The sequence below is a fragment of the Archocentrus centrarchus genome, chromosome 3 (assembly GCF_007364275.1).
Source record: "Archocentrus centrarchus isolate MPI-CPG fArcCen1 chromosome 3, fArcCen1, whole genome shotgun sequence".
NCBI classification, from domain to species: domain Eukaryota; kingdom Metazoa; phylum Chordata; class Actinopteri; order Cichliformes; family Cichlidae; genus Archocentrus; species Archocentrus centrarchus.
Genome location: NC_044348.1, coordinates 29,351,264 through 29,363,595, shown reverse-complemented (window position 1 = coordinate 29,363,595; position 12,332 = coordinate 29,351,264). Strand labels below are relative to the sequence as shown.

Below are 12,332 nucleotides of genomic sequence, written 5' to 3'. Positions count from 1 at the left end.
GGTTGGGGGGTTGTGTGTAATACAGTATCTTAGCTAAGCCGACTGAGTATGATTGCTCACAGTGTGTGGCAGCTTTCCCAACCTGCCTGTGACTCTCTGTGTGTGTGTGTGTGTGTGTGTGTGTGTGTGTGTGTGTGTGTGTGTGTGTGTGTGTGTGTGTGTGTGTGTGTGTGTGTGTGTTTGCGTAAAGTGTATGCATGCACGTGTGTAGCTGGGTTACTGGGAATAGGCTTGGCATGGAGGGTGCCAGACTCGACTGCCCTCGTCTTGCCCCTCAGATCTGATGTGCAGCCAATCCCCTGGCGGCAGCTTCACTCATAAAAAGTGGGCTTATGTCTGTGATTGGGAGGGGGTCAGAGGGGGAGGAGGGTGATAGCAGATTACTGTTACTCCTCCCGGCATTTCATTAGCTCTGAGATAAGCATCTCACCACCATATTGAGTCTGCTTCGGAACAGATTTGCCTTCGCACACAATGTTCTCTTTGAGCACCTCAGATGATCAAACAGCAGGAACCCAAATGCTGCTCCTCTCCAAAAAGTTGGTAAAAGCTCCCTGGGATGATGCCTTTCATTTCTGGCATTTTCCCCTACCCAGGGATGAGACAGGTCTGCTTTGATCTGCTTTGGATCAGGAGGAAAGAAATTGGGCTGTTGTGTCTGCTCTGTTGGCGAGCAAACAAACAGTGTTTCAGATTTGACTTGGCTTAATTAATTAGTGATTCTGTTTTACAGCCGGTCTGATCCTCTTCCAAAAGGTTTGAGAATGGAACTTCAAAGTGTGGTGGGAGGAGTTGGGGAGCGTGAAGAGAGGGGTGTGACTTTATGGGTGGATACAGCCTTCATTGCTGTGATTGGATGACAAGGAGTGCGTGTGTGTGGGGGGTGAAACATAAATGACCAAAGGTGAGACATACAGGGGCTGTGGCTGACATCTATGAGGACGAGGCAAGGATGTCTCTGTCATTCATAAGAGTTGTAAAGAAGCCGACTACTACACCTCCTCCCAATCTTAGTTACATGCTGTTTTTGTCTACAGCCTCATGTGCCAAACAAATGCTGGATTTCAAAGCATAGAAGGAAATTTGGTAGATCTGGGCCAACACCCAACACTGAACGTTAGACTTTGACCGACACAGCGACAGTTGAACCATGTAATACAGTAAAATATAAAACAACACACACAGATGCTGCAGTAGTTTGGTTTGGACCATAAAACGTATTTGCAGCACAAGAAAGGAGAGCGTGTTCTCCCACGTTTGTGACCTTCGGCTTCCGTGTCCAGACGAGGACCCGCCCACGCTCATACGTAAAGGAGCAGTTCACAGAAACGCGGTGGGAACGCGGGCCCGTTCTTAAGCGTTTCGCCGGTTCATTGGGATCGGCACGGGAACTTGCTCCGGCTCCGGAACCTCGGCGGTGGGAAAGTAGCAAGTGAAAGGGAATCTAGTGGGGTGAATCAGGCTGTCAGTTTAACTGGTAAAGCGCATGTGACAGATTAGCGTTTCTCACGGTCTGTCTGACTGTGAGTCTGGATGGTGATTTACAGTCAATATCTTTCCAGTAAAATGAAGAGTTCTGCTGCACTGAGTCAGGCTTGGGGGGTCCTTTTGTAGACCTTCAGCTGTTTCAGTTCCACCATTTATATTCAAATGCCGGTTGCCATATTCTATCATGTTTTAGGCATGTTATGCCATTCAGTTTCATGTTTAACATCTCCTCTCTGAGTGAACCCACTGAGATGATATGCAGTGTATTGTAGCTAACAGTTTAAAACTATTACGATGTGTGTGGCTGATGGAAGAGCTTTTGCCACTAGAGAATTAGGGCTGTCACAGTTTCAACATTTCATCTTCCAGCCTTGATATCACTGTTTTGAGCCTGTAGTACTTCTGCTCAATGGAATGGTGAATTAATGAACTCGTTACCTAACTTTATGCAGAATAATAGAAAAGTGTATTTTCAGTTCCTGGTAGAAAAAAACAAAAAAAACAAACACACATTTTAAAAACAAGAATCACATTCTTGGATTTTTATCGCTGTTGGGACTTGACCCCACACTGTCACGGATCAGTTTGCTCTGACTGCTAACATGAAATCTTCCAAAAAGCATTTTTGAACTGTAAGAACCAAACTGTGCTTTGATTTTCTGCAGCCTTTGAGCATGATCACAAACAGTGTAAATAAAACCTACAAGTTCAGTGAATCTCAGCAGCCCAGTGAAATCTAGAAAAAAGAAGTTGGTGCCAAGCTCATCAAAGCGCCATTTTGCCTGTGAAATACATTACTACTATCAAATAAAAATAAATAGATAAAATACATAAAAAATACAGTTTCATAATAAAAAAAAACCTGTTTGACTGTGTATGTTCATTTGCATCCAGCAGCAGTTGAATGGGTGACATGTCTTAATTGTGGCTGCCAAACACGGAAGTCAGAGCTTACAAGGCACACTTGATTGCGACGACATATCCTCAGGTTATGGCTGCACCAAGTGCTGCCATCCTCAGGCTCTCTCTTTTATCTTTGTGCATGTGTGTGTCTGTGTGTGTGCCATTGCAGTGGCTTTACCCCCGGAGAAGACAGACAGCTGCTGTGTGGAGGAGAAGATGCAGCAGAGGGACAGCCAATCTCCCGCAGGGCCACAGAAACAGCTCCAGTTTGAAGTGAGTGTCAACACAGAACAGGACGTTTATTACTTCCCCCTCTGGATGAAACTAGGGCAATAGCAGGACACACTCAAGTACACACTCACACACTGTATGGTACTGAGTTCAATGCTGTTCTGTTTCAGGAGTTGGAGTGTGCTGTGTCTGTGGAGGAGGATAACAGGCAAGAGTGGACCTTCACCCTCTATGACTTTGACAACAGTGGCAAAGTTACGAGAGAGGTAATCATCTGCTCCAAGCAGCGGAATAGCCTTTGATTAATGAATAAATACATAAAAGATGAGTAAAGATGTTATAAGAAGACAGTGAATACATCCAAATAACTGCCAAAAACATGCACTAAATTTAATTTTAAAAAGTGTTTTGTTAGTGACTTTGTTGCATCCCTCTTTTCGTGTTTTTTTTTTAATTCTCTTTCCATTTCACACATTAAACACATTAACACAGAAAAAGCCTGGCTCGCAGTTTGCTTATCCTGAATCACGTCCCACCTTTGGCCGGAATCAAAATCAATAACTTCCCTGTTCACTTCTTTTTGGTATCACCACACCTGAAAGGAAAGTGTGGATAGAGAAAGCCTCTAACCCAGTCTCACTCGTAAGAACCGAATCCAGCAAAGTCTGTGTTTTTCCGCTCCCATGAGGCACCTTGTGGCTTGCGTCTGCCTGGTACAGATCTGAGAGAACATCCAGAAAGGCCCGTGTTTTTTGAGAACAACTTGAAACAGCGCAAAGAGACTGGAGCTGTCCTCTGTGTGGTTGGCTGCGCAGCTTTTTTGGCATTGCCTGTGGCTCCACGGCTCATGAGACAGCGGCTTGGAGGGGGGAAGAAAAGCTTTCTTCTCCAACCCTCTTTTTTTGTGTGTAATCCATTCACACAGATAAAAAAAGAAGGAAACCAAAAATGACATGGGAAGCTTTTATTTTATTTTAATTGAAATTTTTTACAGTTTGTCTGTGTCTGAAACCAGTATGTGGAACTGATCCCTGTTGAATTCATAATAGTCCTTTTTATGAGTCATAGTGGTATAGTGAGTAAAAATCATGCTTTTGCAGACTTTGTGTGGTGCTGTCTTAATTCTTAGCAGTTATAATGAAGCTGTGTTACTTCCTGAAGACATCTGAGATACAGTTCATGACACCAGTCATTTCTGTACCCGGTGAACTTTTTATGGACGGTTAGAATATGTTAGCATTGACAGTGAAAGTTATTAGTTTGTGTAAACAGTTTCAGCATATTATTGATCTGAAGTTGACACCTTTATAATAAAACATGCAACACACGATCCTTGCTTGAATGCAAGCACTGTGCCCAGATGTTGCTGCTACTGCAGATGTACTTTCAACCATTTTCAAAGAATATAGAAAGTGCGGTGCTCACAGCTTAATACAACTCCTATCAGGCCTGACATGGCACTGACAAGACGTTTGTTTTTATGAATTTATAACTTGTCTTTACACCCAACTTTATCGCTTCACTTGGAAAGCAGAAGTAACTGATGTCAGTTTCTCTGTTCACTGTTGTCTGAGACACTTCTGTAAATTCTTCGCTAGCGTGATATTTATTATGCATGGTCTAAATGCTCAAAGCAGAACATTCTTGGATTCACAGTGTCGGCATAAGAATAGTCTGTAAAATATGTACGGTGAAAATCTGTATTTGCACCACGGTGACTGAGAATCTGTGAGATTTTTTTCATACTAAGTGATCAATTAATTAATGGTAGATAAAAAAAAACAAAAACAGTCTGATTTAACAGATCCTCATTTCCTGTTTCCTGCAGGATATCACCAGCCTGCTGCACACCATCTACGAAGTTGTAGATGCTTCAGTCAACCATTCTCCTGGCAGCAGCAAGACATTACGTGTCAAGCTCTCTGTGGCTCCTGACTCCAGCCAGCGGTGGAGGAGCTGCACGCAGGGTGCCACAGGTAAAGCTTGCATTAACGCAGTGGGTGGGAGCGGCGGAGAAGAGAGGGCATTTTGGGGTCCCCCTTGTGTTGCATGCTGTCAGCTCATCCAGAGATGTGTTTGTTGTCATGCAGAAAGGCGGCTTCTTCAGGCCTGTCAGTGCTTTGTTCCTCACAGTCTCGGCGTCGCTCCATCTCTCCCACTCAATGGGGTTCATTTTTAATGATGGGGGGAGTGACAGAGCCAAGAGAGAGCCCCCCTCCCTCAGCGCCTTCAAATACTCTGAAAGAAACCTTAAGAGATGTGCTGAGTCCTTTTGATAACCACAGCCATTTTTCTTTTCTCCAAAGTTCCCTTTTCCCTCCCCTTCTTCCCCTCTCCTCGTCCCCCCCTTCTCAGAGCTGCTGGGAAAATATAGCTGCGTTCAACTTAACTTTTCTCACTGACGACTTGGTAAACAAGTCGTCAGGGAAAAATATCTCAAAAAGTATATATTCCTGTGTGTTTGTGTCCTATTGTTTCAGCTATAAATATCTGTCAAGAGATTGAGGCAGAGCATGCTTTGAAAATATTGCTGGTTGACTTCATGCTAATTTCAAGCTGCATCAGATCTCGCGTCCTTAATAAACTATTTCTGAAGTCTGCATGTTTTTTTTTTTATTCCACGCCTTATAAAAGGCTGGGAGTTGAAAATAGAATAAACGAAGCACTGTTGTTTTTCCTTTTCTATAGATCTTCAAAGTAAAACCCCAAAACAAAGGTTGCTTTCTTCTGAGGCTTGTGTGACTGTTGTCGTTCGTGCTTGTGTGTGTGCGTGCGTGTCTGCGTGTGTGTGTGTGTGTGTGTGTGTGTGTGTGTGTGGGGTAGCTCTGTGTTGCTCTCTTTGATAATAGCCTCCTGTCTTTCACACATACCCAGACTTACCCCACCCAAGAGAGAAAAATGACAAGTGCATCGAAGACCCCAAGAGTGCCGAGAAGAAGTCTCGAGCACTCCTAAGGTAAATCTGCCTCCCCTGCACACGTCTCAGTTGGTTGTGGTGTGTACAGTTGTATATGAAGGAGAAGCATATTGAGTCTTGTGTCACTGATTTTTGAATCTAAAAGTAGAAACATTCACATAAAACATGTCTAGGGGGAGTGTTTGTTAAGGAAGGGTTCACACTTGGGTTCTGTAGTATTCCTATACTCTTTAATTTGCTATGCCCAGTGCACTGCAATGAGGAAGAATAAACAGCAGAGACACTTCTCTCTCTGTGCTGTTCAAGTACTCCCAGTTGAGGCTCAAACCTGTGATTTTCCTATCACAATCTCACTTCTCTAACAATTATTGTGCCACTGCCTGATCATAAGGAATGCTTGTTTTACTTTCTCCAAACACTACCATAGTGAACCTCAGTGGCCCAAACTGCTACCTAATGAGCGGTGCCGCTTGTGTCCACAGGCGCCACCACAGTGACCACCACACCCAGCCTGGCTGCCAGCGCCACTGTGTGGATGAGAACCTGGAACGCAGGAACCACTACTTGGACCTGGCAGGCATCGAAAACTACACATCCCGCTTCGGAGCCGGTGAGTGGACAGGGGCCAGTGGAAGGGGAGGGGAGGGAGAAATGCAGACGGTGGCCCTTTGAAGCTGCATCCAGGGGCCCTCATTACTGCGGCACCTGCTTGGAGCCATTAGATGGAACTACCAGCCCACTGCGCTCCTCGCCAGTACAAACATCTGGACTTAGACAAGCACAATACATCAAGTGTTCAAGGCTAAAGCCCATCAACAGAGTGGGCTGTTGTTAAGTGAAGCATTAGGCCTAATAAGCAACAGCCTTGATCTGATGGTCAGTGATGACATGTGATTATTTTAATGTTAGGTCTGTCATGAAAGTGGGAACAGAGATCTGCTCTGTGTCAAGTTGTTTCAGATTTATCTGCTTGGAGAGAGAACCTGACACGTGGCCACCAGAGTCCTACTGTCCAACCTTAAGTCGAAATTGATTAGAAATCTGTTCACACAGCAAATTGCACACCGTGGTTCACTTTACTTTTTTCAAATTCTTGTTTGACATCTGCTATTATTAAGATAGCACAGTTGGAATAGGCAGGAAATTTGGGTAAAAAGAAGAGGAGAATGACATGTCACAAACTGGGAGGTAAAGGCATTATAGCACACATAATATGCTTTCTAACCACTGCCCCAATTTTTCTGATTTTATTACAAATTCTAAAGGACCCATATGATGAAATTTCACATTGAATATCAGTTCTGTGACAGTATTGTAGTTTTTAGTAGTTTAAAATAAACATCTTTGTCTCTCCTTCATAGCCCCTGCTGCAGAGATGACTAAAGCAGAGCCTCAGGCGAGGTCATCCAACCAGACTCGTTCTCGCTCCCATGAACCAGAAAATGGCCACTCCCATTCCCATCACCGCCGTTTGCAGGCTGTTGTGGACACCGTTGCTCCAGACAACTTCCACTCCACCCGGCTGCGTGGCCAAGACTCAGGGAAACATGCCCTCCGTTCTCCAAAGACACACAGCCGCACACCTCCTGCGCAGATCAGTGGCAGGGTGATGAGGAGCCGAGGTGTTCCTCCTCCTCCAGCTCTACCCAGTCAGACCCCACCTCATCAGTCTACAGCTCCTTACCGCAAACACAAGCAACGGTCCAAGGAGAACCAGGGCTACCGGGCCTTAGGCCCTCTGCCAGCTCCAGGACCAGTGGTGGAGAAAGAGCAGGTGAGGGACCTGCCCAGCGTGCTGCTCTATGAGGGGGGTCTGGCACAAGTGGTGCAGAGGCATGAGCATCACCATCACCATGAACACCATCACCACTACCACCACTTTTACCAGTCCTGAACTCCTACTTTGTCTGGGACAGCTCAGCACTCCTGCAGCCCCACAAGACCCATCCAGGCCAGCAGACACAGACTGCAGGCAGCTCCCTCCTAAAACACTGTGCAGTTGCCCTTGCAGTGGCATGATGATGGACACAGGAACTGAGGTGGAGAGGAAGATCATGGGAAGGGTGCTCATGCTGACTTCTTATTAATCAGTGTTATAAAGAGGTTGCCAAATATGCAGAAGCTTGGGTATGCAGCAGGGGGCCACAGTACAGTGATACAGGAATAAGGAGCTTGGGGGGAGAGGGCGGATTGAGAGGAGGTAAAGAGAACTTGCTCAGATGTTCCTCTCCCCCTGGCTCGCTGATCCTCTACCGGGATGAGCTATATAGCTCCAAACCAGCACCATAATCCTTCCAGACCACTAAGCCAAAAGGTTTTCAAGGAAAAGGAGGGACAAGAGGACGAGAAACAGTGACATTAAGATGAAAATATATGAAGGAATTTAGGTGATCAGAGAGGAGGGCGCAGTGTGTATGTGTGAGAAATATTATGTGAATGCATGGGGTAAACAAAGGTCTCTGTGTCTGTGTGAGTGTCACAACACTGGTGTCTGTTGAAAACCACTTGAAGTGCACTCATCGGTGTGTGAATATTTAACGTAGGGTGTAGAGATGACGATGGAGATTCTGATTTAAGCATACAACGCCCCGTCAGCATAAATGGGAAGGAAAATGTTCTAACGTGAAAAAGAAGAGAGATCCTAAATCCGCTGCTACCTCTAATTTTATCCTAATTGTTGTTGTAAAGGTGACTTTGACTAAACATTCAGAGGTTATTTTCAATTTACTTAAACATTTTTGTCAGAATCTGCAGTACTGAAATGTCGAATAGCTCCTTACATTTATTAACTAACACTTGCTGTACATAAGGTAAATATTGTTGTCAATTTTATAAGCTTTATTGATAATGTGATATCCTTGTATTCACTATCTGAAGCTCTGTGTTTTCCTTCACAACTGCATTTTTTTAAGACCACTAGGAGCCTCATTTTTACTACTATGTTAGTGATCCAGTGTCACACACACACACACTCCTTCACACTATCCGTTTCAACACTCGCACTCAACTGTAACCTATAATTATGGCAAGTAACTAAAATCCCAACTCTCAACAGTGCTGTTCAGAAAGTCAAACTCACGACATCAACAAAACTGGGTTGGCAGTATTTTTAAAAAGTTAATTTGTTTTGTGTTTTTTCAGACAGCAGTTAGCTTTTAGGATATATCTGGTACAAAGATCTTGACGCACTCCAGAAAGCTCTTTTTTTAAAAAAATTCAAGTATTCAAAATGTTAGAGATAAATCAGATAGCTTCAGTTGTGGCTCAGACCCTTTGGCATGTTTGCATAAACTGAAACCTTGTTACCAGCTAGACGTGGGAGTGTTCATTTTAAAAAATGTTTTCTTTAGAGTTTATTACCCCTCAGCCTGAACGGCTGATTGGGTATTGTTGCCACTGCTGGAGGGGGATGGACACCCAAATCTGTGAACACAATAACTTGAGAATGAGGCAACGTAGGGTTTTGAAACTGATACCGTAGGTGCATCTCAGATGAGTTCAAATCTCAGTGACCTTGACTAAGATCAGGGTCAGAGGTCAAGTTTTCTGAAAATCTTGAAACTTAAGAAAGAAGTCACCTAGGATTTTCAAATTCATTCCCGCCAGGATCACCGGAAGCTTTTTTTTTTTTTTTTTTTTTTTGGTTTTTTTTAGGCCTAGTAAAATAACAGTGCTCGTTTGCTAATGGGTTTGGAAGGACATGTTTTTGTGTTCCTGTGTGCACTAATAAACACATCAGTTACAATCGGCGGTAAAAATCTTGAACATTTGGTGAAAAAGATATGAAGGAAACAGTAACACAAAAATCACTTCTTGGTTATTTAAAGTGACGTGATAATGCAGGTAATACTTAAGGAATATTCCATTTTTATAATTGTTTATTTGATGTTTCCATTTGATTTCTATTTAAGTCTTTAAATTTTACTGCCAGGAGGCTGAGGGGTAGCACTGGCAGCCGGCAGTATTTTTATTTATGCAGCAAAATGTTTTGCTGATTACGCATGTAATATTTCAGAAGCATTTAAACACAGTGCTTTTAGCAGAGACATATTCACACCTCCTCAGTTTATCCACAGTTTTCCTTATGGACTCTGGTTTTCTGACTTTCAGTCTAGCTTTTTTCCCAACTGGTTGTAGCTTTGTCATCCTGGCCCAAGGTCACGTGACTTCTCCCTTTCGTTTCCATGGCATCTTCCTGTCCCTCAGCTGTCAGCAGGTCTTTCACCATGCCGCCATGTGGCCTCAGGGCTCAAACCGACAAGGCTCTGTTTGTGGTGCTCTTTCAGCTGTCTCATTCCTCTGGTGCTGGATAACACGGGGCCCCGCAGTCTCCATTGCAGGCATAACTCACCCCTCACTGCTGCTGTCCTGACAGCACCAGGGACTATATTATATATCATATTGTCTCATGATGCCCTAGAGGACCTGCATCAGCATGCCTGATGCTATTGGCCCCAGCACACCTACCTTTACTTATACCAGTGCTGCTCTGACAGAAGCAGTGAACTACTAGCTGCTAGTGTGAGGGTGTGGATTTCCTGAATTCTTGGTAAGCACTTTCCAGGGTCACACTAATAACAACTTGCCCTTGTGCAGCTGTAGTTTTCTGTGATAGTTTAAGTGCCTTCTGCAAGGGAAATCGACTGTTCAGAGGAAGCACGTTCTCACCATAAGGCCTGTGCAAACCAGGGCCCACAATTGTCAACACTGTATCGATCCACTCTTTGATTGTGTTAGTCTGCTGTAAGGGTGTGCGTGTGCTTGTGATCCACAGGAATGCAGCGTTTGTCAGTCTTGCCACTGGCCCTGTGGTGTCCTTCCACAGCTGTAGCCTGTCTTCAGCAGAGGCACCACTCAGGTTATCTCATGGGACCTGGTGGCAAAGACGGTCTCACTCTCAGATGGGGGTCACAGCTGTGCTCCATACCTCAGCTTCCTCATACTGTTTTGTTCTGGACAAAAAGTCAGTGCTACTGGAGCCCTCAAAGCAAAGTAGGTTTGTAGATACTAGTTTCCAAATATAAGCGTGAAAACGGTTGTCTTGTTGTGGTAATGGACAGTGAGCAGGCGACTGTTCGTCTTGTAGGGTGGTCTAATTCATCGTGGTGAAAGAGGGCTTTAGGAATATGGGTGTTTCGCTGAACACACACAACGCCTTTTTTTTTTCATTTGAATTTTTTAATGCCCTGATTCACATTCGTACACTAACTTACACGAAAAAACTCAAATGTTTTTGATTGTGGGTGCCTCAACAGCATTTGTTAAGTGTTGGGAAAACAGTTGCTTTTCTGGTTCATTTCATAGACTTAGAGGGAGCAAACCTCATTTAAAAACCATGTGTTCTCACAGCCTCACTCTCAAACCAGCACTGTTAATACCCCTCTTGCGTCTTTTATCATACCAAGGTAATGGAGTTATATTTTGTGAGGAAGAAAATGCCGATTTTTTTGTTGTTGTTGTTTTGTCAGCAGACGAGTCCTCGAATATCCCTCTAAATCTAACAAAATGTATTTTTTACTATTCTGTTTGGCGGATTGTTATGTGAACACAAGTGTAACATTTTATTTCAATGTATGAATGCCACTTTTCAGCGATAACATTTTAAACTGTGTCACACAAACTGCTTTCGATGCACCCTCTTCTGTCCTGTTGAATAGGATTGTCAGTATTCCGAGTCACAGTAGTATCTAAATCATCAGTAATTTGCTTTGTAACATCTGTGTATCATCATTTTATTGAACCTGATGTATATAGTGGACTGCAGAAAGGTTAAACCAGCATCATGTAAAAAGATATAGGGTTTATTTATAGTTAAATAACTATCAAACCATTTCACTTGCCTACTAGTATCCACAGTGACAGTCCCACTGCAAAGGAATCTGTCTGTCCACCCACTCAGAACCCACCCACACAAGGTTCACTTGCTGTTTGCTGTAAACTTGTTTAGCCCTAGCTGTCCTCTCCCGTCTTCCACTCATTTAAAGTTTTTTGTTTTTGTTGTCATGACATTTAGTTTATATTAGATTGTATTTGATTAATTGCGTTATTTATTTGATAGCAGATCTGTGCCAAGGGAAAATACCCCTTTATTAAAGTATGAACTTGTTCCTTATAAACTGCCTGGTTTCTGGAGTTACTTTAGAACATTTGCTTTTTAAAGTTTTTAAAGTGACACTCAGTACATACAGTATCAGGGCTCACATCTGCAGGAAAGCGAGAGGAAAGTTGTGTCAAATGACTGTTTTTTGACTACCTTCCAGAATCCTTTTAAAGCATAAGAGCAACATCATCAAAATCCTGATGGCTGTGGGTACAAATGATTTTCTGTATCTCTCCGTTTTTACAATGGAAACAGAGGAGTCTTCCTGTGCTGATGTTTTTTGTTCCATGAAGATGTTATAAAGTCGGTTATCAGATTTGTTCAAGATGGCTTCTAACCTCTTTAGTGTACATTTTTCCACCACCTCTCCCAGCATGTCCATTCTGGCTCCAGTTACAGAGCCATATCTCCTCACTAGTTTGTCCAGTCTCCTTGCATCCTTGTTTCTGATTGTGCCACCCCAGCAGACTGCAGCATAGAATAGAACATCTTAAGTATTTTACTGCAGATGTCAAGAGATCTTAGTTTTCCTAACAAAAAGAGATGGCTCTGCCCCTTTTCGTATAGTGCGTCTGTATTAAGGGACCAGTCCAGTTTGTCGTCTTGGTGTAAATCTAGATATTTTTATTCTGTTACCACCTCTGTGTCCACCTCACAAAGGCTGGAGAGAGGGCCAATAATAGAGGTGTTCGG

At 43.5% G+C, this 12,332-nt stretch overlaps 1 protein-coding gene across 1 annotated transcript in view; it reads left to right on the top strand.

The window, feature by feature from the left end:
• The window catches only part of nkd1 (NKD inhibitor of WNT signaling pathway 1), a 35,635-nt gene extending 23,990 nt beyond the window's left edge, over window positions 1-11,645 (top strand). Inside the window, exons 5-10 of the mRNA XM_030726445.1 lie at window positions 2,561-2,664; window positions 2,793-2,888; window positions 4,451-4,598; window positions 5,497-5,578; window positions 6,022-6,149; window positions 6,901-11,645. Of these exons, the coding sequence (XP_030582305.1) occupies window positions 2,561-2,664; window positions 2,793-2,888; window positions 4,451-4,598; window positions 5,497-5,578; window positions 6,022-6,149; window positions 6,901-7,433 (1,091 nt within the window). The 3' untranslated portion in view covers window positions 7,434-11,645. The remainder of the gene's footprint in view (window positions 1-2,560; window positions 2,665-2,792; window positions 2,889-4,450; window positions 4,599-5,496; window positions 5,579-6,021; window positions 6,150-6,900) is intronic.
• Window positions 11,646-12,332: the final 687 nt, after the last annotated feature.